Source organism: Dunckerocampus dactyliophorus, chromosome 4 (assembly GCF_027744805.1).
Source record: "Dunckerocampus dactyliophorus isolate RoL2022-P2 chromosome 4, RoL_Ddac_1.1, whole genome shotgun sequence".
In the NCBI taxonomy this organism is placed as follows: domain Eukaryota; kingdom Metazoa; phylum Chordata; class Actinopteri; order Syngnathiformes; family Syngnathidae; genus Dunckerocampus; species Dunckerocampus dactyliophorus.
This window is the reverse complement of record NC_072822.1, coordinates 24641917-24666216: the sequence shown is the minus strand read 5'-3', so window position 1 is coordinate 24666216 and position 24300 is coordinate 24641917. Positions and strand designations below refer to the sequence as shown.

The window sequence follows — 24300 nt, the reverse complement described above, 5'->3', positions numbered from 1 at the left end:
GCCAAAAGTCACAACCGTGGTAAGATTGGTCACATGACACTTAAAAGGTTTTTCTGTGCTTGAAGGATTTTTTTGTACTTGAAGGTTGTTCTGGTTTTGTACTTGAAGGATATTTTTTGTACTTGAAGAAATACCCTATGTTTCTTTGTATGTGTAAAACATGTTAAAGATACCATCATAATCCTTGATGATGGTATCTTTAAGGCCAATAATCGATCATGTGTCTCAATGTCTCCCTTTCTGAGTGTTTTATGATGTCTAATTTCAATTCACTTTCTTTGTCTTTGATGCACTGCCTCCACGTATGGGACACATAATGAAGGGAAAAATGTTAACTACAAAGAAGAAAAATGACCTTGTCCTTCCTCAGTGCAGCCACCCATGAATAGGTATTCTTCTGCCACACACACGGAAGAAGTTCTCTTTTTCTTTTTGTACAATATTCATAATTTATGGGAATGCATCACAACCATGGAACGTAACACAAAACCTCATAAATCAAGGGCCGCCTGTATTTATGGCCACAGCATCATAAACATCAGTCATAACAAATAAAAATGTTGTATGGGTAATACCTCAGCATCATTTCCATTCAGGTTCTTGCATTGGAGGGTGTATTGGTGGGGTGTCACTGATGTTTTTGGCACTGTATCACACCCTGTAATATCTACTCAAATCAAAATCAATCCAAATCATATCAATAGGATATTTTAACTGATATTATATAGATATGTACAGGTGTATCTCAATAAATTAGAATATTGTGCAAAGGGTATTTGATTTCGCTGTATCTATAATCTATAATCAACAACACTATTGAGAAATTATAAGATATTTGACTGAACAGAACTTCTGAAACAAATGAACTTTTCAAAGACTGCCCTGTACTGCACAGTGTGTTGTATGGCTCGTGTTGCTAACAAGCGTTCATATAATTAGCAGGTGGTAAAGCTCTCGCAACCGATTAAATAGTCAATACACTTTGCTTTGCAGACGCTCGAGATGAATATTTAATTAAGCCGGGACACATTTTGACGACACTTTTAAAGTCATGAGGTCATAATGGCAACCTACCTTTCTGTGAGACGCTCGGTGCTTCCGACAGAAGGACCGATGGTGGAGATGAAGTAACTAATAGTATGATAGAAAAAAAGAAAAACAAAGAACAGCTGTAGTAGTGTTGTCCAACCAGAGAGTCTAGACTGACGTTTTCGCTGCTCCAAGCTACTGCACGTTGTTATCGACGCGGTGGGAAAATGATTTGTGTTACATCTCCAGTAGAGCGCCGAGCTGTCATCAGACAATCTCAACTGTGTGTGTGTGCGTCACTAACATAAGTCATTAAAATGTATGAAATGTATGGCGATAGGTAACATTTTTGCTCTACATGTGCCACTTTATGACGTTGGCATGAGAATATGAACTCATTAAAGGGACTGTATATACAACTGGCTTAAAATTAATTTAAATTTTTTTGAATTAAAAAATAAGCACACCACCACTGGCTAGCATATGTTACCAATAATGTTTTTTGTACATATCTGTATACATAATAAATATAATAAAATAAATATAATAAAATAACTGGCTTTCGTGGCCATAGCGGGTCCTCACACACAAAAGCATCTCAGAGAAGCGCCTATTGGGATCATTGTGTGGCTTTACATTCAGTGACAGCTAATGTTAATAGCTACACTTAGCCATGTCACTAACAGCAAAACATAATAATAAAAAAAAACAACCTCCAATTGCATGCAGTAAAAATTTTCGGTCAAAAAACACATTTCTGACATGCAATATTGCCAGGCTTTTGCGGGCCACAAAAAACGATGCGGCGGGCAGAATCTGGCCCCAGGAGCTTGAGTTTGACACGTGTCCTCTAGCAAGGATGAGTGGGACAAAAAGGGTCACATTAATTTATGCTTAGCGCTCATAATACAAGCAAGGAGTCTCAAACATGTTATGGCGAGCTTGGCCCCAAAAGAGGGGGTCTCGCACAGTTGCACCAGGCGCCATTGAAGCTAGAACCCCTATGTGGACAGATCGAGGCCACGTAGGGATAGTATCAATACCAAGGGTGAGCGGGATGAGATTGATTTTTTTTTTTAGTTCCCTTCATTGAATGTTTATTTTCACAAATACTGTATGTGTTTCTTTATGTTCATATTGTTGCATTGTTAATATTGTTATGTGTGCATATTGTTATATTGTGTGGAATAAGTAACTTGGACATGGACACAGGAAGGCCTTTGGGCAAAAAAACTAAGAATTTGAACGAGAGTACATTTTTTTGCTTGTGTTCACTTATTTGTGCACTATTGACTTTATTTTGCTCAAAATTTTCAGGGAATACTTTTATCATGTGGCTCATATTGTTACATTGCCGTATATTGTTGTATTTAGTTTGCCTACAATCTTTGCCCTGCGTTTTATTATGACTATAGTCATGATCAACAAATGAATTAAATAATTTAAAGCAAAATCACAAACTCATTCAATGAGCTTGGGAAAAAAAAAAGTACTGGCGATCGAAAACTAAATTTGTAATAAAGCCCACCACTACTTGGAACCTTTTGGACCTTTAGAGCCGACATAGGCTCAAAAAAAGCATTCACTTATTTTTTTGGTTAATCTGTTGCACGCAGTTTCATTATGTAAATCAAACACAAAGTAAGAGAGTACGTGTATTTATGTATAACACAGTAACTTCAATTTGTCTACTCTTGCTCTCTCTACAATGCCGTTTTCTCGTACTGTGTTTTTTTTTAAATTTGCATAAATGTTGATATAGCATTTTATTTGTGTTTGTTTGTGGAGCGACACAATATGGTGGGGGTTTATTTTCAACTTTTCTTTGGAAAACATGTGTTCTTCCCCGGCTCCAGAATCAGAAATCGTCATACTAGGTAATCCACTCATCCCGTGTACCACACCTTATGATTTGCAGCTGATTCGCTGAGTGGCAATTTTCCAATCAGCAATGACAACCAGCATGGTTAACCTTTACCCGGACCCTGAAGCCAGCACACTAAACGCATACAGTATCTCTATCCTCCTCGCCGTCGTGTATCTTTGTTTTCCTGTGGTTTGTGGAGAATGTCATACGACATTAAGGGTGGCCCGCCTTAGCACTCCCTGTAAAAATGACCAATTAACGATGCTATCCTTCCTCACTGTGGCTGCGCAGGCACACACGGTATTCATCTGCCCAGCACGAAGCACACACTGCCTTCTTATGTTGCACACCGCATGTATTCTTCCGCCGGCACGTGCTCTAACTAGTTCTCGAGCGAGTGTTGTACTTTGGACACCCCTGGATTAACGCTTTGGACAGACAATAAAGATGCTTAGCCCAGAATGTGCCACTTCAATGTTTTATTTATAGCGCAACATAAAACAATATTGTGGTATTCTTACCACATACACTATGTATTCACATAATACACCATACAGCTACAAAGAGCGAGAGAACGAAACCTTTTTTTTTTTTTTTTACATACTGCATCCTTGACATGAAAAAGAAACAAGAACAATCTCAAAACTCACAAAGGAATGTAGCTGCCAGTTATGTAGGTAGACTTTTTTTTCTCTTTTTTTTTGGGATGAGCCAGGATCACCGTTTCAATTTTCCAAAATAAACCTCAAAGTTTTATTAAAAAATAATGTTGGACTTCTAAAAGTAGGCCATGCACGTGTGATGCAAACGTCTAGCTATATGTGTGCGGGCGTGTGTGTTTCCACAACAGACAAAATACACAAAGGGGAGATGAAGTACATAATTGCTATTCTTGTTCAAATATCTTCACATGAACATTTACAACATCCTAAAAGGGTCGTTTCGAGAGGTACGTGTGATGTACCAAACATATAAACCAGAAAACAGTCATCACATAATATATTACTTCTCATCCAAGTTGAAAGGAGTTCAAGTACAATATGGAATGGTTCATAATAAAGAATGATTGCACCCGTGCCATAAAACAGAATGTACAGCGTTTTACTAAGATACATCTCAAAGTCAGCACCAGGAAACATTGTGACTTTTGTGAAAACACTTCAATGAAAGGTAAAACTCAGAAAAACAGCTGTGGTTATCTGAATGACTGACACAGTGAATTGAAGCTTTTGTATGTTAGCACCGCCTCTCTAAAGGTCACCAGGCTTTTAAGAAATTCAGAAAGTACATGTAAAAACATTATGATAAAAAGCACCAAGCGCGTGTGCGACGTGGACTCGTCATAGTGGTCACTGACTCAAATGGGTTCATAAATGAAACACAGCAGGAAATATTCAAAGAAAACAATGTCTTTTACGTATTCATCTGCAGTTCATACATACTGACGAGAACTGTAGTAGATGATCCACTCGCTTAGCTGGCTGAATGGAAAAACTGAACTGAGCAGCAAGGGTGTCCAAACTTTTTCCATCGAGGGCCGCATACTAAAAAATCAAATTTGATATTTTTAATTTTGGGGCTAAGACCTATCCAGCGTATGAACCGTGCGTTAAGAAATATAACAGCGACAGAGTGTATTATTACCACCATTTGTCTCATTAACTTTTGGCTTTTTCCTGACATTTTTGCTTTTCTATTTGTATTTTTTTAAGAAAAAAAAAAAAAAGAGCTGCGGGCTGCCAATAGCCTCCGGGCCGCATTTTGGACATCCCCGGCTTAAGGGTGTCAAGCTCAGCCGAGCAGGAAAAAGCGGCCTAAGTCTGCTTACAACAAGCGTGTCCTAGTTCAGGGGTCACCAACCTTTTTCCTTGTGAGAGCTACTTTTACTAAATGAAAATGGCCAAGAGCTACTCATTTTTGTAACATTTATTTTCAGAGCTTATTTTAAACCCAAACAAAGCGAATATGCTTGTTTTACCAGAACATGAACAAAATGCTGGTGTCCACAACTCACATTTTGTATTTCAGAATGCATTTCTTTCTACTGTTCTTTCATTATTAACTGAAAACCTGAATGAAAAGCAGGCTTGCGGGCACCTCATGTGGTCGTGGTGCCGTTGGTGACCCCTGTCCTAGGGTGTCCTTCCATGAAAGACAACATACTGAAAAAACAAAAGCATGCTGTATCCATTTTCAGTATTTTTAATTTTTTTTGGGCTAAAACCAATTCAATGCAGATCTGTTACGAAATATATTGCTGACAAAGAGTATAAGTACCAAGTTTTTCTTATTACATTACAACCATTTTTACTGTGTGCCGCAGGCCACAAAATAAACAAAAACAAGCTGGAGGCCGCAAATGGCCAGCGGGCCTGGCTTAAAGGTGTCAGACTCAACTGAGAAGGAAACAGCAGCCTCAGTGTGCTTAAAGCTATGGTGTTCAAACGTTTTCCAATAAGGGCCGGATACTGAAAAAATCAAAGCAGGCGGGTCCATTTTGATGTTTTAGATTTTGAACAGTGTAAAACCAATCCAACGTGGCTATGTTAAGAAATAAATCGTCGGAAACGCATTATTATCAACTTTTTCTTATTACATTTGCTTTGTTTGGAAAGTTTTTCTGTTTTCTTATTTAATTGTACTTTTAGAATGTGCCACGGGTCACTAAAATAACAAGCTGCGGGCCGCACTTTGGACACCCCTGGCTTAAAGGTAACAAACTTGTATGTCAAGCTCACTCAATGAAAGATGTTGTGTTTGATGGTTTCAGTTTCAGGTGTGTAAATGTTAATATAGAACGTCCACACATAAGTAAGTTTTGACGCAGGCGAGCCTTAAACATGAAATATGAAATATGCATGGCATTGGACTGGTTTTATTTTTGCAGGTTTGAGGTTTGCAGAGCCAACTGGAAATTCTCCAGTTTTGTGTAGCTGGACGTTTCAACTTGTTTTGAGCAACTTTCTTACTAGTTACATGCCGACTTAGGATACAGTTACAGTACTTGTGAGAGTAGAACAAATGTTTAACTAAGCACACGTGTACACACAAAACACAAGTGTACTGTTGTCAAAATACCCCCTACGCGTTTCGGATTTACACACTATCCTCACCAGTTAAATAGTCTTACCTAAATATTTTACTATTTACATTTTTATCTCTCTCTTCAGAAAATAATAATAATAAAAAAAAAACCCTAGCCTTCAAGTTGTCAATAATCGTCTTTTTTCTGTTTGTCATTAAAATCAAGTTTAAAAGTGCTTTTATAAATCTGTTCTTCTCTATGTACAATTTGTATTAGGTATATAAAAAGATGAAGAAACAATGACAATCATTATCATCACCAGTAATAAATAAAAGTAAAAAAAAAAAAAAAAACACATGTTAAAGTGAGAGTGGAGGTGACACAAAAGGACATGCATGATTCTCTGCCCTCAGTAGCAAGTTGTGATCGTGACCAGTGTCTCTACAGCGTGAGGTAGAGAGCTGGAGAACTTCGGGAGAAGCAAACAAGTTCTTTCACGGGTGAAACAGTGTTGTGACGGCAAAAACTACTCAGCCACTGGGAGTCAGGGTGCATCCAACCACAAACAATCCACTTATATACCCTTTCACACCTTTTTTGTTAATTTGAATGCAAATTGTGAGACGCCCGCCATTTGTCTCACTCTTTGGCTCACATGCATTCGTTACCAACTCCCAGAAGCCAAACTTTTCATCACTTGGTACAGGCTTGTTCCTGTGAAAAGCACCGGAAATGGGAAACTGACAAGTATCTCTGCACCCAACAGCGTACTTTGGGACAAAGAATCTTGGCAGCGTCAGGAGGAACCGGTTCTTGTGTAGGCTGGTTATGCGTTTGCAAGGTGCCTGCAGAAGGACCCATCACGCTCTGCTCGAAGATGACAGCACCATGCAGAGGACAGGGTGGGCCTTCACAGTAAATCAAGTGTAGAAGGAGAGCACCACAGTGTATGTAGGATGACCTAAAGCACTCCCATCACTTATTTTTATGTTGTAACCCGAGCTTTCTCCAGATTTGTTTCACAAATGGGACAAAGATTAGCACTGCCTTTGGTGAACCTGTCCAAACAAGGCTATACTGGTGTCTGAATGGATCTCACTCGAAGTGCTAGTAGGTCTTTTTGCGCATGACACTTTCAAACGGCGGACAAGCCTGCCCTCTAGAGTTGGCTCGACCCAATGACGACTCCTAACTGAAAGCCAGAGGAGCCTGATTCTTCCCAGTGGAGTAGTTACAGATCTGGAATCAGGTGGACTTTGCAAAAAAAATAAAAAATTAAACACACTTGTTTTCATCTTTGTGTGGCAATAGATGAGCAAAACATGTCTTTTTTTTTGTTGTTTTTTTTGCAAAAATACGACATAACCTAGATTTCGTTTAGAGCACCTAAGTACAGCATCAAGTGCCATGACAAGTAGAGGAAAGGAAATCCATCAGAGCTGGAAGTTAAGCACCAGTCAAAAGCTGCTGGGGTGCGGAAGAGGATCAAAAGGAGGAGCACATTAAGGAATGACAAGAGATGCATGTGCCTAAATACAACGCTTTTTACATGTTTTAGTTTCACGTGCCAATACCCTCGACTGAAACCAGGGAGGACTCTGCTGCTGCACATTCACTCATTTTAATTTGGAGTTCCGATTGTGGTCCGCTTGTTGATGAACATTAAAAAATGTATCAGTGCAAATTTGACAAAGACTTACATCATTTTAAAAAATGTATCGTGTATGCACCATTCTGCATGAATGTATACTCCTGTGAATACCAGTCGCAAAAAGAAAAAAAACAACATTATTCATATAATTAACAACTGTTAGAGAGAAAAGTGCCACTTCTAATTTTGATGAGATGGATGACAAATTCAACTAGCTTTGCTACTATAAACCCTAATCTCTTGCCGGGCAGATAATGGCTCCTCCTTTTAATACAGCTGGAAGATGGACCAGAAAAAAAATGTCTGACTGATTCAGACTGATTCAGGCTTAAAAATATATAGAACAAAAATAAAATTAAATCATTAACAATAACATTGTCAAAAACAACCATGATAAAAAAAAAATCACAACAATTCTTCATTATAATACCTGTAAGAACAACATTGACGGTAACAATTGCAATCATAATAATATTGATAATAACAATAGCAATATTTAGAATCATTAGAATTCTATAAACAAGAAAAAGCAATGGAGTTCCTCTCCAGGGGATAGAGAGGAAGAGCACCACAAGCAGTGTGTCTAAAGGCCAAACACTGCCTGACATGAGGTAAAAAACAATAATAATAGCAATAAAAATGTCCCCACCTCTAAGTGGACAGTAGAGGGGGCAAGATGGAGAGATGGCTGACTGTGTGACATGCTGAGAGACATTCATCTTGCTCATCCCTCGATCCTGCTCCTGCTATTGATCTGTTGGTGGCTGATGTCACACGAAGTAGCTGTATGGCCCAGTGAGGTGCGTGAAGGCATAGGGAGATGCGGTAACCATTGAGGTGGTGTGGAAACTGGGTGCTAACCGTGTAACGGGCCCCTCTCTCTTGTCTTTAGATTGTCCAGCACCTAGTGCAGCCCCCGTTGCAGTGGCCCCCCATTTGCGTTTCTTGCTAAGCGCCTTGATTTCTTCCTGGGAGAGGCCAAGGAGAGCTGCTTCCTGCTGCCTCTGGAGCGCCCTCTCTGCCAGCAGCTTCATTTTGGCCTCCCACACAGCCAATCCGTGCATGGGCTGTTGGAGGTTTTTGTGCTGATAGAAGACCAGAGAGATGCGAGTGGGGTGGGAGCGATCAGGCTTTTTCAGTGGAGTGGTAGCATGGAGTTCCCGACGGGCACATTCAATTAGGATGGACCCATGGGCTGGTGCCACTGCAACACCGCCGATATTAGGATCGAGGAAGTTGTGCTCGCTGTCAGACCACACCTCCTCCTCGTCTTCCTCGTATCCCTTGGTGCTCTCTGCGTCGCATTCAGCTCGGCCCCAGCCAGACTGATCTGATTGCTGCAGTGCATCAGGGAAGAGGCGTCCCTCAGGAGCAGGAGATGGTGTACTGCCTGCGACTGAACCTCCACAAGACTTCCAGGCTTTCTCTTGAACCCCAAGAGGAGTGGAACAGCGACTTTCACCAGTTTTGCACCACATCTTATCTGGGTAGGCACCCGCAGGATTGCTGTGCTTCAAACCAGGGCTATATGCTGCATGCCCCATTGGCCAAGCATTTGGCTGGGGACTTGGGGCAGGGCTGAGCCACTGCCTGGGAGTGGCAGAATGTGGTGTAAGTGAACGGGAGTGAGAATTACCAGGGTGTGTAAGGGACAATGGGGGAGTGATACCAGGCTGAGGTGTACCTGGATGAGGGGTGCTTGGACGTGGGGTGGATGGACAAGGAGATCCTCGGTGTATGTTACCCAGAATGCCTGTGCCTAAATGAGGAGACTGGGAGGGAGGTACTTGGGGGACTGGTGATGAAGCAGGGGATGCCATGAGGGTATTTGAGCCAGAGAAGGATGTCCATGGCTGTGGGTAAGAAGAGGGCTGTTGCTGGGAATGCTGGTGGAACTTCTGCTTGTCTGCGTTAGCTAATGAGGCCTCAGGACTTTGTCTGCAATTCTGATAGTCCCAGTTTTCGGAAACAATACCTCCATTGAACCTGTTTCCAGGCCAGGTAGCAGGGTGGGGGGTGTTGCTTGGTGTGTTTTCACCAGCCTGGCTCAGTCCAGCGTCCTCGCAGACTGGCATATCCATCGGCTCCTGCTTTATGACTGGAGTGCGTCTGTTGGAGGACTCAGAAGAGACAGAAGAAGGACGTTGCTGGTTGTAGTCTGATGACTGGGTATTCATTTGGTTGGTTGGTTCTGGATGGCCAGGATAGGAATGAGCTAGTCTGGCCTGAAGGCTGTGAATATCAGGCTTCTTGTCCACTTGGAAAGCCTTAGTGCCAGCATTGGACATAGAGTCTTTGCGAGCCTCGTAGGTCCTCATCTTAGGTGGGAAAAGTGCATTAGGGGCGTAGTTGTAGAGACCATAGTGTGATGCGGGCAGATTGTGGTTATAGCCATTTACAGGGTCTGCTGCAGAGGGATGGCCAGGTGTGGGGAGGCCTCCCCTTGCATAGTAGGCAGGATGTGGGTACATGTTCTTGATTGCACTGGCTGCTTGCAAAGAGTATCCATCGATTGATCCATTGAAGGGCTCCTTCTTGATGTTGGGCTGAACCTCTTGTTTTATAATTGCTAAATGTATGAAAATAGGAAAAAGATGAGCATAAAAAACTGATGAGATTACACTGATTGAAATCAATTTAAGGAAATAAATAAGACTTACCTTTATTGCCTTGGTGTTGAGGGGACTCACTGATGCACAGTTCAGTCTTAACCACTGTCTTCTCTGGTGTCTCTCCTGCCTGCTGCTGGAGTTTATTTTTCTTCTTCTCTGATGCAGCCTTCTTGGCATCCAGGCGGCGCTGTCGACACGACTTGGCTGGTTCGGGCAACTTGCGGACTTCTCGTCGGAAAGCCTGAAGCACCTGAATAGCTCCTGTCTTCATCTTGAGGCGCTGGCCTTCCTCACTGCCAAATTCATCAGTGGTGGAGATCTTGTAGAGAGGTAACACATGGAGCTGTTCGTCCTGAGGGATCTCCCCAACCACACGGTTGTCTTCCTTGGTCAAAGTGCACACCTAATAGAGAGAGTATGATTGGAAGCACCAGGAGGAACATGTTATACAGTATCTGCCACGTTCGTTCCATCAAACATGTCACAATACAGAGTATTAGAGCCCATACCACTGTGCAGCCATTGTAAAGGTTGTGCTGGTCCTTATGGGCATGGGCACAGAAATCCATGCAGGCAGTGACTCCTGCGAATGGTCTTCCCTCCTTCAAACCCAGCCGGCAGTCTTCAGCCTTGTATTCTGATTGACACTGAGGCAGAGAGTAGAGAATACTTTAACATGCATCCTAAAAAGCACATACCTAAAGTAAAACAGTGGAACCATGTTGAGATCTGTGGAGCGTTGACTTATTCGGGTTCCACTTTACTACTATTCCATGATGTGATCAACAAGTAGTCTAAGGTTATACGTACAGTACATTGTTGACATGTAACAAATGCAACAGGTGAACTTAGTGTGCGTTCCTGAGTAAAATGTACAATACGCTTTTTAAGTATACATTCTGTATGCAGATGCATATTTACTGTGCACAAACCTGGTTGCTGTAGGCCTGAGGGGCCAGCTTCTTGTACAATGGAGCCACCTCGGTTGCCAGATGCTGGAAGTTGTTCCTGAGTTTGTCCTCCTGATTAAGAAAAAAGCGGATCAGGTAAGAACGATATATAGAAATAACAGGTACGCATTGGGTCTTCCTGCAATAAATACCTCTTCAGGGTGCTCTCCTTGTAGCCGGAACTTGCGTGGTATTTTACTTCGGGCGTATTTGCAACCATTGAAGTACATACTCCAGGAACAGCCAAAGGAGAAAGAAGCACCACAAGTGTCAGGGTCCTTGCCTTGACATGCGCAGGTACGACTGCAGGGGGAGAGAGCGAGCACATCTTCAGGATGCTGAGGTGCAGCAATGTAGGCGGTTAACATTGTAACATTTATGTCACGCATAGGGGAAAAATTACCATCAAGGAGAAATGATCAACATTGAATTTAATGTTTTGATATTTGCAGAATATTGCTCAAATTTTTTATACCGTGTTTATAAGAACAACAGCTGCAGGTGGTGCTCAGGTTACATATGAGTTCTATTCCTAGACTGTGATGTAAATTGAGTTTTAGTGGAAGTCAGCATTTATACCTAAATAATACCTAAATTAACCCCTATGTCAGTCACATGTTACACAGAACACACAAAGGACGTAACATTTAGTAATAAAACACTAAATACAAGCATTAAATGAAACAGTAAGCAAAAATAAAAGCTGCAACTCAAGGAACCTTTCCCTCTCAATAATAAGACCATGACACAGCTTGGTTATTACTGTGGCTTTCAGAGGATCAGTCTGTGTACATGAGTCCTGTGTGTGTGCGTGTGTATTTGTGTGTGTGTGTGGGAGGAGGACGGCCGACAGTAGCCTTAGTTGTTTTAGCAATACAGAGATTGTTGTGACCAATACTTTTTTGTGACATATACTTGTTTAGTATAGTGGATGCCAGTTGGCGTGACTTTGTGATGAATACGTTGGTAAACCTCACTCTAGACGCCTTAAGAGCCGTGCAGTACAATGATTTGATAGTTTGGGCTTTTAGCTCATTGCCTTGTGCTGCTCAACTTAACTGCCATTTAGCGGGGATTTGTGGCGGTAGATTCGAGCACTGGCCGGGGTGCAGGCTTGAATTGTGTTATATATTCAGTAAAATTATTAGCGGAATGAATGTCGAGTTGAACTTGCCTCTCCAAGACCTAAATGTAATGTAACTCTTATTAATGTAATGTAAAGCGTCTATCTGTTGTCAAAATGACAGTGTTGTGTAAACAGAACAACACATCTAGTGTCAACCAAAGGCTGTCTCGATTCACGCACTTCCATACTTACACTTGAGTCTTTTGAGCGCACAGGTGTGTTCACACTGAGAAGTACAGTAAAATGCAAGAAATTTGGAAAAAGAAGATGGCAGATATTACATTGGGCGATCAAAATGTTGAGTTATGGGTTGCAATTCACCATTAAAAAGGACAGAGGAAGAAGCGCGTAAATACTGTGACCATCATTTCTGGTAAGCGTGCAACAACAGTATTTGATTTGGGACTGCACTACACTGTAAACATTTGCACACTCAAGAACTAAGTGCAGTACATAGTGTGCATAGTATACTTATTGCAGTGTACTGAAAGAAGTATTCGATTTAACACACAGCCCACAAGGCCGCACGGTGGATGAGTGGTTAGCATGTTGGCCACACTGGAAGACCTGGGTTCGAATCTCCGTTGGGCATTTCTGTGTGGAGTTTGCATGTTCTCCCCGTGTGTGTGTGGGTTTTCGCCGGGTACTCCGGTTTCCTCCCACATTCCAAAAACATGCATGTTAGGTTAATTGGAGACTCTAAATTGTCCATAGCTATGAATGTGAGTGTGAATGGTTGTTTGTCTATATGTGCCCTGCCATTGACTGGCGACCAGTCCAGGGTGTACCCCGCCTGTCGCCCGAAGTCAGCTGAGATAGGCTCCAGCATGCCCCCGCGACCCTAATGAGGAGAAGCGGCATAGAAAATGGATGGATGGACACAGCCCACAACTATTGCACAGTAATGAATTCTACATAGGCAAAAGTCCAAGGCTTAGACTCAAACACAATCTTGAAGATGGGAATTATCAATTAGAGATTAAGTAATATACCATGACACAAGGGTCTAAAGATGGTTTCAAGATGTAAAAGTCATACATAATCATACAAATATAAGCAACATAATTGTACCTTTTAAAAAACAATGTCAAAAAGCTCCCGCCAGGTACTTACTCATCATTGAGGCCACAGCGTCTACTGGTGGGGTTGCCATATTTGGTGAGGGTGTCGCTGAGCTCGCGGTACAGTTTGTCAGCTAGAGGCTTTGGGACGCCTTCCCATGCCATGATGAGGATGATGATGACAGCGTTGGCACAGTGGTGGCCTGCACGATGACGGACCAGACACAGCAACTTCTCTTTCTCATCTGAACGACGAATTACCTGATGGGAATCAAGAGTTAAGAGTTGAGCAAAAATACAGTCCTGCTGCTAAGTGTGAGTTTTTTAAATAGTGACCTGCAAAATTCAACCAGTCATCGCACACCAGTGCTAAAAACTAAAATTAAAATGTTCATGCTCGCATATTAAAGTTATTGAACCTTTCAGTCTCAGTTCCCCTTAATGTCATCCAAGCACAAGAAGCAGTAAAGCAAAACATGCAGTTATTAGATGCAAGGGTAAGTATTCCTTACAAATACAATATAAATTATAAAACAAAATAAAATAACATATTTAATCTCGAGTAGAACCTGTTTATGTCAATGCCCCTCAGGCTGGCTGGCTCACTACAACATAAGCAGTTGTCAACATAACGGTTTTCGACACAACCGAAATCAAAACTAGCCATTGCTTGCACATTTACTTGTGACTTTTGCCAGAGACATAAGGAGAATGGGTGATAAAGAATTTATGAACCAATGGCGGTTTGTCGACATTGCTTTCTTCCACGTGTGCGTATTTTTATTTAGATATTTTCATATGATATTTTATACTCTTATCTAATAGACCTGCTGTGGTCATTTAGTTGTTCGTTGTGCACAGGAAGAACACGCAAATAGGTTTGGGTATTATTTACATATTGTACGCTACTGGGGCTAAATCGGTACTTTTGAAATGGAAAGCCATACTTAAAAAAAAAAAAAACATACAGTTTGTCCAAAAACAATGTCTTTATTTTTATGGCATTTTGCGACATGCAAGTTGAACATAATAGTATATTTAAATACTTCGATAATACAAATAAAATAACAAGTAAGTAATAAATTCACCAGTATGAAATAAAATCCATAAAAAAGTCATACTTATCACAACAAAACTAGCAGCAATGCAGAAAAATCCAATCTGCTTGTGTTGTAATGTTGATGTTCATAATTATCGTGAATGCACCTTGCAGGACCAAAAACATGATGGACGACAAAACACTGTAAGTATTACATGTTATCATGAATGTACCTGTTAATACATGGTTAAAGCATGTATATAAAACCATAAAATCTTGTTGGAAGTTTTCGGAGGTGTTTTAATAGCGGCCTTCGTAGCTGTGTCTTTTTATCTGGTTTTATATCTTTAGAACGCACAGAAGAGAAAGGCGTGTGTTCATGTCTCACATAAGGATTGTGGATGATGGGCAAAATTTCAAAAAAAGAGACATTTTCCTTTAAGGTCAGCAATAAAGTTGAAAAAGCGTGTCAGACGTGTTCCTCTGCCGTGATGCTACATTGCTTTCAAGACATTACTTGCACAATATCACCTTGAAGCACTTGTTGCAGGTGGCTGTCTGCATTCATTTAGCACCAAAATGAGGCACCGATAGCTACTTAGTTTTTTGGTCCGGTTCCTACTACTACTACTTCTATTACGCATCCCTACATGCAAACGCCACAAAGAGAGATCTGAATATGCGATATGAATGTCCTTACCCATTTAGCAATTGGGCATCCTCTTGAGCTCTTTCCTTCTCTGCCTGTGTACACCACTTTTTCTATCCGAACGGCGTCTCCTTTCTCCCCATACCTGCACATGAGAAAAGTAACACACATCAGATCTTTACGCAGAGACTGGATTTTCTTTATGATGCCAGGGTTTAGACATGGCTTCAAGTTAATATCTGTACTGTACAGGTATATTGTATTTGTCCATCACTTCAGTGTTTTCATATGAAAAAGAGTCTGATGGTAGCCTCTATACATAGACATACTGAAAATAGCAGGGATGGTATCTATTATATTATGGTGAAACAGGTCAGGACTTGACCGTCACAGAATGAACTGGTAAAAAAGGGAGCATTTGCTTGTGATTTTTATGAATGAGTAGTATTTTTTGCTTACACTTTGACCAGTACATGACTGGAGGGTACTGTTCACAAGGCTCTGTAGAGATTCACACAAGCATGGTAGAGTACACACAATGGCAAACACATGATGCTGTCTTGGAATCCTTTCTGCATTCGTTTGTTTGCACATGTGCTGGTGAATAGTAACGACAGTGGGTTTCTGCATATTCACAACCCAGCATTCACTGCCACCAACCAGTAAAACATGCGGAACACACAATGTAACTGTACCACTTTGGACTACACGGGTATCGAAATAAACGCTTACATACATACATACATGCTTTTATATATGAATACTAATACACAACCCGCTTGGCATGCTGGGAAGCCCACGTGCACACTTTCCCAACAGGAAGTTACCGAGCATGACTTGCCTTGCATGTATATTACTCTATTAGCGTTTTTTTTTTCGTGGTGCAGTTACTTTGTGTGTCCCACATGTGTCACTTGCGTTATTTTTTAGTGTCAAAAATAGACATTTTTATGAGTGTCTTCTTTATTCAAATTTGTTGCCATTCGTGGGTGGTCTCGGAATGTAACCTCCTCTGATGTGGTTTCAAAATGTTTATTGCTTAAGGATATAAATATAGATATAGGCCAGTTATACTGCTTCAGTGCATGTATTCCTACTGGCCACACTGAACTCTTGGTCAACCTGGCGCTGTTTTTTGACTTTAACTTTTTAGAATTGGTCGGTCAGGAGCAAGCATGATCTATGTTGGTCTATACTGTATTTCGACTGTTGAATTAAGAGTTGCATACGTGTGTGTATTTCTGCAAGTCAACTTATATAGGGGGGTGTACGGACAGAATCTGGGAACAGGGGTTGCATGAGGGTGGGGCCAGGGCATCAGAACTGGTCATATGTTGGCTCATGGTTCATATCAAATCTCCTGACAGCTTGATACCTGCCATTGTGAAAACTTTAACCCTGACTAGATTTGGCGTGACAGTGAGCACAAAGGGTTCCTGGTGAATGGGAGTCACCCTAAGGTGGCTGAGAGTTTTTGGAGGGGGTAAGCTCTCTCACCACAGGGAGGCCAGCCTGGGTCAGGGGTGAGTCAAAGGTCATCCAGGAACTGAGGGGTCTTACTGAGTTACGCCATTTCTCAAACAACAATAAGAGGTTTCTGGCCTAACATCCCCCTACAGCATCAGCTCTTCAGGGACTAATGACTCTGTGGTACAATTCACATGCAGGCTCACCATCAACAACAAATGAATGTTTGCCACTATTCATGCAAAGATAAACCATTTCAATAATAGCCTTTGAGAAAAATATAGTAATATATGTCATACTGCGGTTATTAATAGGGCCAAAAATGAAAAAAGAAAACATGTAGAAAGATATACGAACAGGAAGTCACCGTGTTCACCTTAGTTGTGGCACGCTGCTTAGTGATAATGATGACGTTAACAATACGTTAACATTATTCTCATAGAAAGGACCGCTTTGGGTTTTTAATGTCGAGAAAAGCGGTTGACCATGTATGTCAACATCAACAGCGGGCAGTTGTTCGATATAAACGAGTGGTCGCAATAGGAGGGGATGACTGAAGCTGGGTCCACTGTATTTAAGTCAATTTGTCTATTTGCCATTTGTCTATTTGGCACCGTGTGGCTAGACTAAGCAAACACAACACTAACAGTATAGTTTTATTAACACAAGAAACAAAACCTTCAGTGCTTGATTTCCAGTTTACTGAATAACTGCTGAAGGATGCCAAAATAATAAATATCTGCACCTGTTCAATTATTAAATACCTCTATTTTCTTCCCTTCCTTCACTCATTCATCTTTGTATTCCTCCTTTGCTCTCTCTCTCTCTCTCTCTCTCTCTCTTCAGGCTTTCTCATCTACTCTTCTCCTTCCTTCATTTCTCTTGTGCTCAGCTATCATCTGCTGCTGTTGCTGCTTCTTGCTTAGCCTGTGTTATGATGCTGCTGCTGATATTTCCTGTTCATCTTGCTGGATTCTGGGTCACGGATTCCCTAAGGACAAAATGTGAGGAGGGGAAGAAGGGAGAGGGGATTGAGAGCATGGTGGAGGATGATAACAAAGAGAAAACGAACCGTGTTTCCATCAGGTCTCTTATGGAGGCCACTGTTGGTCCTGATCCCAAATGATTGTAGTAAGGCCCCTCATCTTTCTCCAGGACTTGCTCTAAGAAAAAAAAAAAGTCAATCATAAGTACACTTGAAATACACACATAATACATGGGAAGTTCCAAAGAACTATATGACTTATCATGTCAACCATTTGTCATTTCCAACATTTACTTGGAAACACATACAGTCCTGCTTGTAGCTAATCAGTGTTTACCTCTTTGAGGAGAACTGACTTGGAGATTACTTCATAAAACCATCTCTGTTGTGTAAAACCGCAAGCCTCCTTTCAAAATACAGTGAATTATTACTTGGGCGGTAGTGGCTCAGGAGGTAGAGCAGGTCGTCCAGAAACCGGAAGGTTGGTGATTCAATCCCCGCTTCCTCCACCCTTGGGCAAGACACTTCACCCAACTTACTTCCAGTGCTGCCCACACCGGTATATGAATGTGAATGAATGTTTGGTGGTCGGAAGAATGGCCAACCACGTTTCCATCAGTCTGCCCCATCAGTCTGGGTACACTGTGAAGCGCTTTGGGTACCTTTAAAGCGCTATATGAATCTAATCCATCCATCCATTTTCTATACCGCTTCTCCTCCTTAGGGTCGCGGGGAGGTTGACTTCGGGCGACAGACGGGGTACACCCTGCCAGCCAATTGCAGGGCACATACAGTATAGACAAACAATCATTCACACTCACATTCATACCTATGGACAATTTAGAGCCTAATGTGGGAATGTGGGAGGAAACCGGAGTACCCAGAGAAAACCCACGCACACACGGGGAGAACATGCAAACTCCACACAGAGATGCCCAAGGGAGAATCGAACCCAGGTCTTCCCGATCTCCAGACTGTTACTGTGTTGGCCAACATGCTAACCACTAGACCACTGTGCAACCCCTGAATCTAATCAATTATTACTATATAAATGCACCGATTTCTCAGAGAAATTATCCTTTTGGGTCTTAAATGTTATGTCCACAAAAAGGACCATGTACCTCAATGTCCACTTAATCTGGCAGTTAAAAGAACGAGACGCAGCGGGACTTGATGAGTTGGTCGACATAGACGGCTGGTCGTCATAAGCAAGGACTGACTTAAGCGGGTGCCACAGTACTTTGTAAGAGAAACGAGATTATCTTGCATGCTGTGTGTAAATGTCTTGTACATTGCTAGAAGTCAGCTGATGAGATAGATAGAACACCTGTTTCTTAAGTTCAGAGGCAATATGACGTCACTGTCTTATTCATGTGTGGTGTTATTTTACAGGGAGTTGTGGTGTGTAAACAGGCTTTATTAAGCTGGTCTTCATGCTGAGTCGAGACATACTGTAGCTGTGCGTGTGTGTGGCGTACGTGCTGTGCATCCTATTCAATGGCAGCAAGCTTTTTCGTTTCCTCAGGCCTTTACATCCAGCGTCAACTTGGTGCTTCTTTTTGTGACCCTCTCTACACTTTTATAGGAACAGGAATACTGTAACATCAAGGCCTGTGACTAAAATGTGCATGGACAGCTAAGGTATTTCCTCATATAATAATATTACATAACTGAAATATCAATGCTTAACAAATGAATCGTACCACCACCCAATGTAAGACTTATGCAACAGCTGCGCAGAATAATTACCAAAATCATGTTTTATGTTTGTAACAATAACAAAAACAATATTACTGTTTTAATCATCCTGTTATCAAAGATACACACACACTTACTCTTTGAAAAAATAATAGTAAAGCACATTATTATTTATTGAGATGTGAAATCATAGTAATCCACTTCCATTACTGAACAGAAATATTTCTTTTATTGGGTGAATGTTAGGCATCACTCATTTTTGACTTCTTGGAAAAGCCCATTGAGCCGGCTCAAATTTGAAACACTTAAATTTTTTTTTTAAATATTTACGTTTTCTTGTTTATTTGAGAGGCGGTCTGAAAAATGTATTAAGCACTATATATTTATATTTTTAACAAAGGTAAATAAAAAAATAATATATATATTGCCATATATGTCAGTAAAACTTTCAACTAAGAACATTTGAAAATGCAGAAAAAATTTTAATTTTAAGTTATTTCTGCATGTGCCTCTGCAAAGACGTTTTGCTTGACCGTAGCCATATTTGCCAAATAATTCTCAAAGTTTGCTTGTGTACCAACGTTTTGTGGGGATTCTTACACTTTCAACTCAATCCCACCTCAGGGCTTCAAATTTTGGGTTTAATATCAGCGCCACCATGTGGTGTATTTGTCAGAAAAATACTAGCACAGGCAGGTTTCGCCATGTTTTCAAACTGCAGTGGTTCAGGAGTAGAATAGTTTCACCTCAAATGTATCACATGACTACAGGAATTACCATTATCTTTTTATGACGGTGTAAGTTACAACATCTGCAGCTAATAAAACTTGATGCTAGATACTGCTGTTTTGATTAGCGCTGGAGCTGGCATTGGAGTTCAAATTCTAAAGCTTTGATGTTTTGGTTGAAAAGAAGAAGAAAATACAGTACAATTGTGTCACAGAGTAGGCATGCAGTGACTCTTGTTGATTGGATAGTCCCTGCCATTGCTTCATTATACATTTTTATCAGTACATTATATTAATGGACATGCATATTAACCCAAACTGACTTACCCACACAGGTACAAGTGGGGAACTCTGCCTGTAGGTCTTTCGATGGAGTATCCAGCAAGCTCTTGGTGGGGGTGTCTAGATAGTGCAGAGGAGACTCTAAGAACCCTTTCAAAGATGGAGAACAAGGCAGGCCGTTCTTCGTGGGTGTGTCCTCCTCAGAGTAGCAAGTAGTGGAAAGGATAGCTACATCACCCGTGGTTTCAATTTTCATTCGTTTAGGCAAGGGCGAACATGGTATGCTGAACATTTCGTCTATCTGACTGTGCCGCTGCTGCTGTTGGACGATGTCCATCTGGTCCTGCATTGGACACTCTGTGGATGTTTGGTTTGACGTTAGTTCCCTTTGGGCTTCAGGTTTATCTTTGTCAACATCCATCTCCTGACTGTTCATATGAGGCATGGAGCTGGACTCAGGGGTGTGGATGAAGGGAGCATTCTGGGTTGTAGAAGATGTTGTGACACTGGGGTCCAGGCCACTGGACTGGGATTGGTTTCTTATCTGAGAAGCTGTATCAGTCGCAGACATGGCTTGGCTGGAAGGTGTGTCTGCAGCTGAGTCCCCAAATTCAGCTTCAAACTGACGGATCAGTTCTTCATACTTAGGGTCGATGTTGAAGAGACCTGATAATTGTGAGGTGTTGGGTGGACATGTGGAGGTCGGATTTGAGGCAGTGTTGGCAGTGTTAGAGGCTAAACTACCCACTTCCTCCGGTTTAGCATGGGTGACATGGGCCATTGGCGGGGGCAGAGATCCCATGGGAGCCGGAGTGCTCGCTGACAAAGCAGAATTAGTCAAAGAGGGAGGCAATGAGAGGTTGGAAATGGATACCTGAGATTGGGCTTGGGCAGGGAGACCTGCAGCAGCCACCTGAGAGGAGTTACTGTGGGAGGGCAAAAGGGGCAGTGAACCTGCAGGTTGCAGACTGGTCAGGGTGTTCGCTCGGCCCATGCTGATTTGAGTCTTCGGCAGGAAAGTTGGCACAGAAGCTTTTTGCTTGGTCTTCTTAATTATAATCTGTTTGGGTTTAGGAAGTGGGGGAGCTGGGAGTATCCCACTCATAGCTTTCATGACAGGGGATCCTGTTTTTTTCTTCTTGGGTTCCTTGGGCTCCTGTTTTATGCTCAGATGTGTCAAACCATTAGCTTCCATCTGTGGCCACCATTTTTTTAAGTTTTGACAAGCCACAGGGACACTTGGAGCACCAAAGCCAGAGGAGTGATTAGAGAAGAGGTTCCTCTTGTAGTGAAGGTGCTGTTGCAGAGCTGCCTGAGTTGAGTGTCTGATGGCTGCTTGCCCAGGAGACAGAGGAGTACCAGCATAGTGGTGAGCCTGAAACTGACCATTAGCCATGTTGCCATGTCCCATGGAGGCAGAATGATGGTAAGGCTCACCAGAGTCTGGCTCTTGCTTTATCCTGGGCATACCTGGCTGGCCCTGTGCCTGCAAGCCTCCATTCTGGCTGAACTGCTGTGTAACTGGAAGCTTGAAAGATGCATTGTCAGACTTGCGGCTTGTGTCACCCAGCAGCTGTTTGAGTTCTGTCATCGGGTCTGATCTAGTGTGAGGTGCACCAGCATAATGGGAATCAGAATGCATATGCATCCATGCTTTCTGCTCTTCAGAGCCTCTGTTTGGGCCCTGCAGCCACTGTTGTGGATTCTGGCCAAAGCCGTGAGGGTTTCCTTGACCTGGAAAGGGAGAGGTAGAAGCATGGGGGGGCTGGCCCTGTGACTGGGGTCTATGGTGCTCACAGGACACTGCCGTCTGCTGGTCAGTGTGCAATCCTGGAGGGACGGACTGAGAGCGTGAGGATGGAATTAAGTTAGTGCCATTTGGAGGAGGATGTGAGAGGTTTTGGCTATGTTGATGTTGCTGGAGGTTATTATTAAAGAGAGTGTGACCTGCAAGACCAGCACCTTGAGTTCCAGTAGCAGATAACTGTGTAAGGGCTTCTATGGCAATGGCTGTCTGTAGACTGACATTCCTTTCCTTGGCTATAGACAGCACCTGGGGAGAGCAGGGAATTGGAGGAAGTTTGGAGCAGGGCACTTGGCCTTTTTTTCGCTGTTGTTGCTGGGGGTAGGAAGAAGACAAGTGGTGGTTGCCACCGTTTGCCTGGAGATACGGCTGATTCTGCAGATGGGGCTGCTGAATGGTAGGCTGTAAATGTGGGGAATTAGTCATCTTGCTGGTGTCTTGATCCTCACTGGTTGCCAACTTAATCTTCTTCTCCAGCCACTCAAGGTAGTCTGGACAGTCTGGCCCATCACAGTTACAGTTGGGAGGCTTGTGACCATGTTTTGCGTGGCTCAGTGCTGTCTGTAGGGTGTTCATGTCTTCTAGAGATCGGTGACTTGAGTCAGGAGCACCTGAGTGTTTGATCCGAGCCCCATCAGCACCCATCTCCTGGATGAATTTCTCATACAGCTGTGTTGTCACAGGCTGAGCTTGGAGGCAGGAAGCAGAGGAAGAAGGAGGTAAGGTGCCAGCAATAGCAGAAAAATTAACCAGATTGTGAGCATCCTCCATATCCACATGGTGGACAGGTTCACTTGGGTTTGCATGACTGCTGCTGTTCAAAGATGGTTGCTGTTGGTCATTGCCATGTCCTGCCACCCAGCACTGCCTTGGGGGTACACTTCCTGCCCTCTTCTGCCCTGTGTCCATTGACGACTCATTATCATTAGGGTAGCAATTCACACCATTGGATAGTTCCAGGCTCAGCGCGCCTTCCTGGAGGCGGTCATGTGACCCAATTTCCATCTGGCCTCCACCTCTGGGGCCATCCAATGAAGTGACTTCGTGAACAGTCTGAAAGACAAACAGAGGGAATTTAGTGATATTTTTAATAAAGTAAGCTACTGTTAACAGTTTTCTCATTTGAAAAAAATAGGACGCACCATGGTGTTCAAACTTTTCAACGCGATTGTAAATGACATTTGTGGCACTTGCTATGGGTTATGGTCAAAATGCTTTGGAAGACATGTTAGCATACATGTAATAGAGATATCCTCAAAGTTTTATAACCAAAAATCGTCAATGACTTGTGGGAAATTAGTTGTTAGCCAATCTTGCTCAAACTGTACACAAATATGCTTGTCATTTCCCTTAAAGGTGTGTACCATATTTTGTGATTGTTCATATAAATCCAACTTGTGGGGTCACACTTTGGGGTCTAATAACGACACCCCCATGAGGTACATTTATCAGTAAAATAACAGAACATTAAGGTTGCATGTTGTGCCAAAGTTAAGTAATTCGGAAGCAAAAGAGTCATATTAGCTTTACATTTACTGTACACCAATAACTCACATGACCGACACCAACAGGAGGTAATCAAACCAAACGCCACCCTCACTCACAGTGAAACCAAAAATAACAAGTAGCACGTGGAACACAGTCTATAACTGCACTGCATGGAATATGCAAGTATCGAAATAAATGCTTACACACTCATATACAAGCAAAAAATACTATTTTATACTAATTGATAACCTACAAGGTATGTTGGGTTAATGTGTTCTTTTTTTTGTTGCACCGTGAGTGAGGTATGCATTTGGGTTGATAAGCTACTGTTGGTATGTGGGTAAGAGTGTAAATATCAAGCTGATTCACTGTGTATAGAGAACACTTCCTCAAGCAAATTCAAGTTTAGCGCCAACTACTTTGTGTGCCACTCAAACGAATAAGCAGGGATACACTGTGTACGTACACTGTTCTCTGGGCAAATATACACAAAAACTTTACCTTCATTTTGTGCACTCAGATAATTTGACAAAAAGACAAATAACAGACACCACATCATTCCATTCTCCTCTTCCCTTATCCATGTTTTCCTTTCCACCTTTCTAACATTCACTAGAGCACACCCAGTGCTGCAAGGTCAGGTCAGACAGGTTGTTAGTAGGTTAGGTAAGGACGACTACTTCAGAGGAGGGACTTTACAACATGTAACATACATGTCTGTTGTTAGACTATGCCACGCAGTTATTAAATACTCCACAGTACTACATGACACTGTAGGTATGGACCATTATACTTGGATACATATACAAGGGAGCATAAACAACAGATATCTTTTTTCC

General features: G+C 42.1%; 2 protein-coding genes across 8 annotated transcripts in view; both read right to left on the bottom strand.

Moving 5' to 3' along the window:
• npffr1l2 (neuropeptide FF receptor 1 like 2) overlaps nt 1-1170 on the bottom strand; it is a 47622-nt gene extending 46452 nt beyond the window's left edge. Inside the window, exon 1 of the mRNA XM_054773714.1 lies at nt 1075-1170. The gene's annotated coding sequence lies outside the window, so the exon portion shown is untranslated. The remainder of the gene's footprint in view (nt 1-1074) is intronic.
• A 5027-nt stretch (nt 1171-6197) lies between these two features.
• tet3 (tet methylcytosine dioxygenase 3) overlaps nt 6198-24300 on the bottom strand; it is a 32566-nt gene continuing 14463 nt past the window's right edge. For all 7 annotated transcript variants that reach the window (XM_054772898.1, XM_054772899.1, XM_054772900.1 and 4 more), the window contains 9 exons: nt 20215-23026; nt 17549-17639; nt 15061-15154; nt 13374-13582; nt 11287-11437; nt 11117-11206; nt 10694-10831; nt 10233-10587; nt 6198-10141 (listed from right to left, as the gene is read on the bottom strand). In XM_054772898.1, the coding sequence (XP_054628873.1) occupies nt 8343-10141; nt 10233-10587; nt 10694-10831; nt 11117-11206; nt 11287-11437; nt 13374-13582; nt 15061-15154; nt 17549-17639; nt 20215-22978 (5691 nt within the window). In that variant the 5' untranslated portion in view covers nt 22979-23026 and the 3' untranslated portion in view covers nt 6198-8342. The remainder of the gene's footprint in view (nt 10142-10232; nt 10588-10693; nt 10832-11116; nt 11207-11286; nt 11438-13373; nt 13583-15060; nt 15155-17548; nt 17640-20214; nt 23027-24300) is intronic.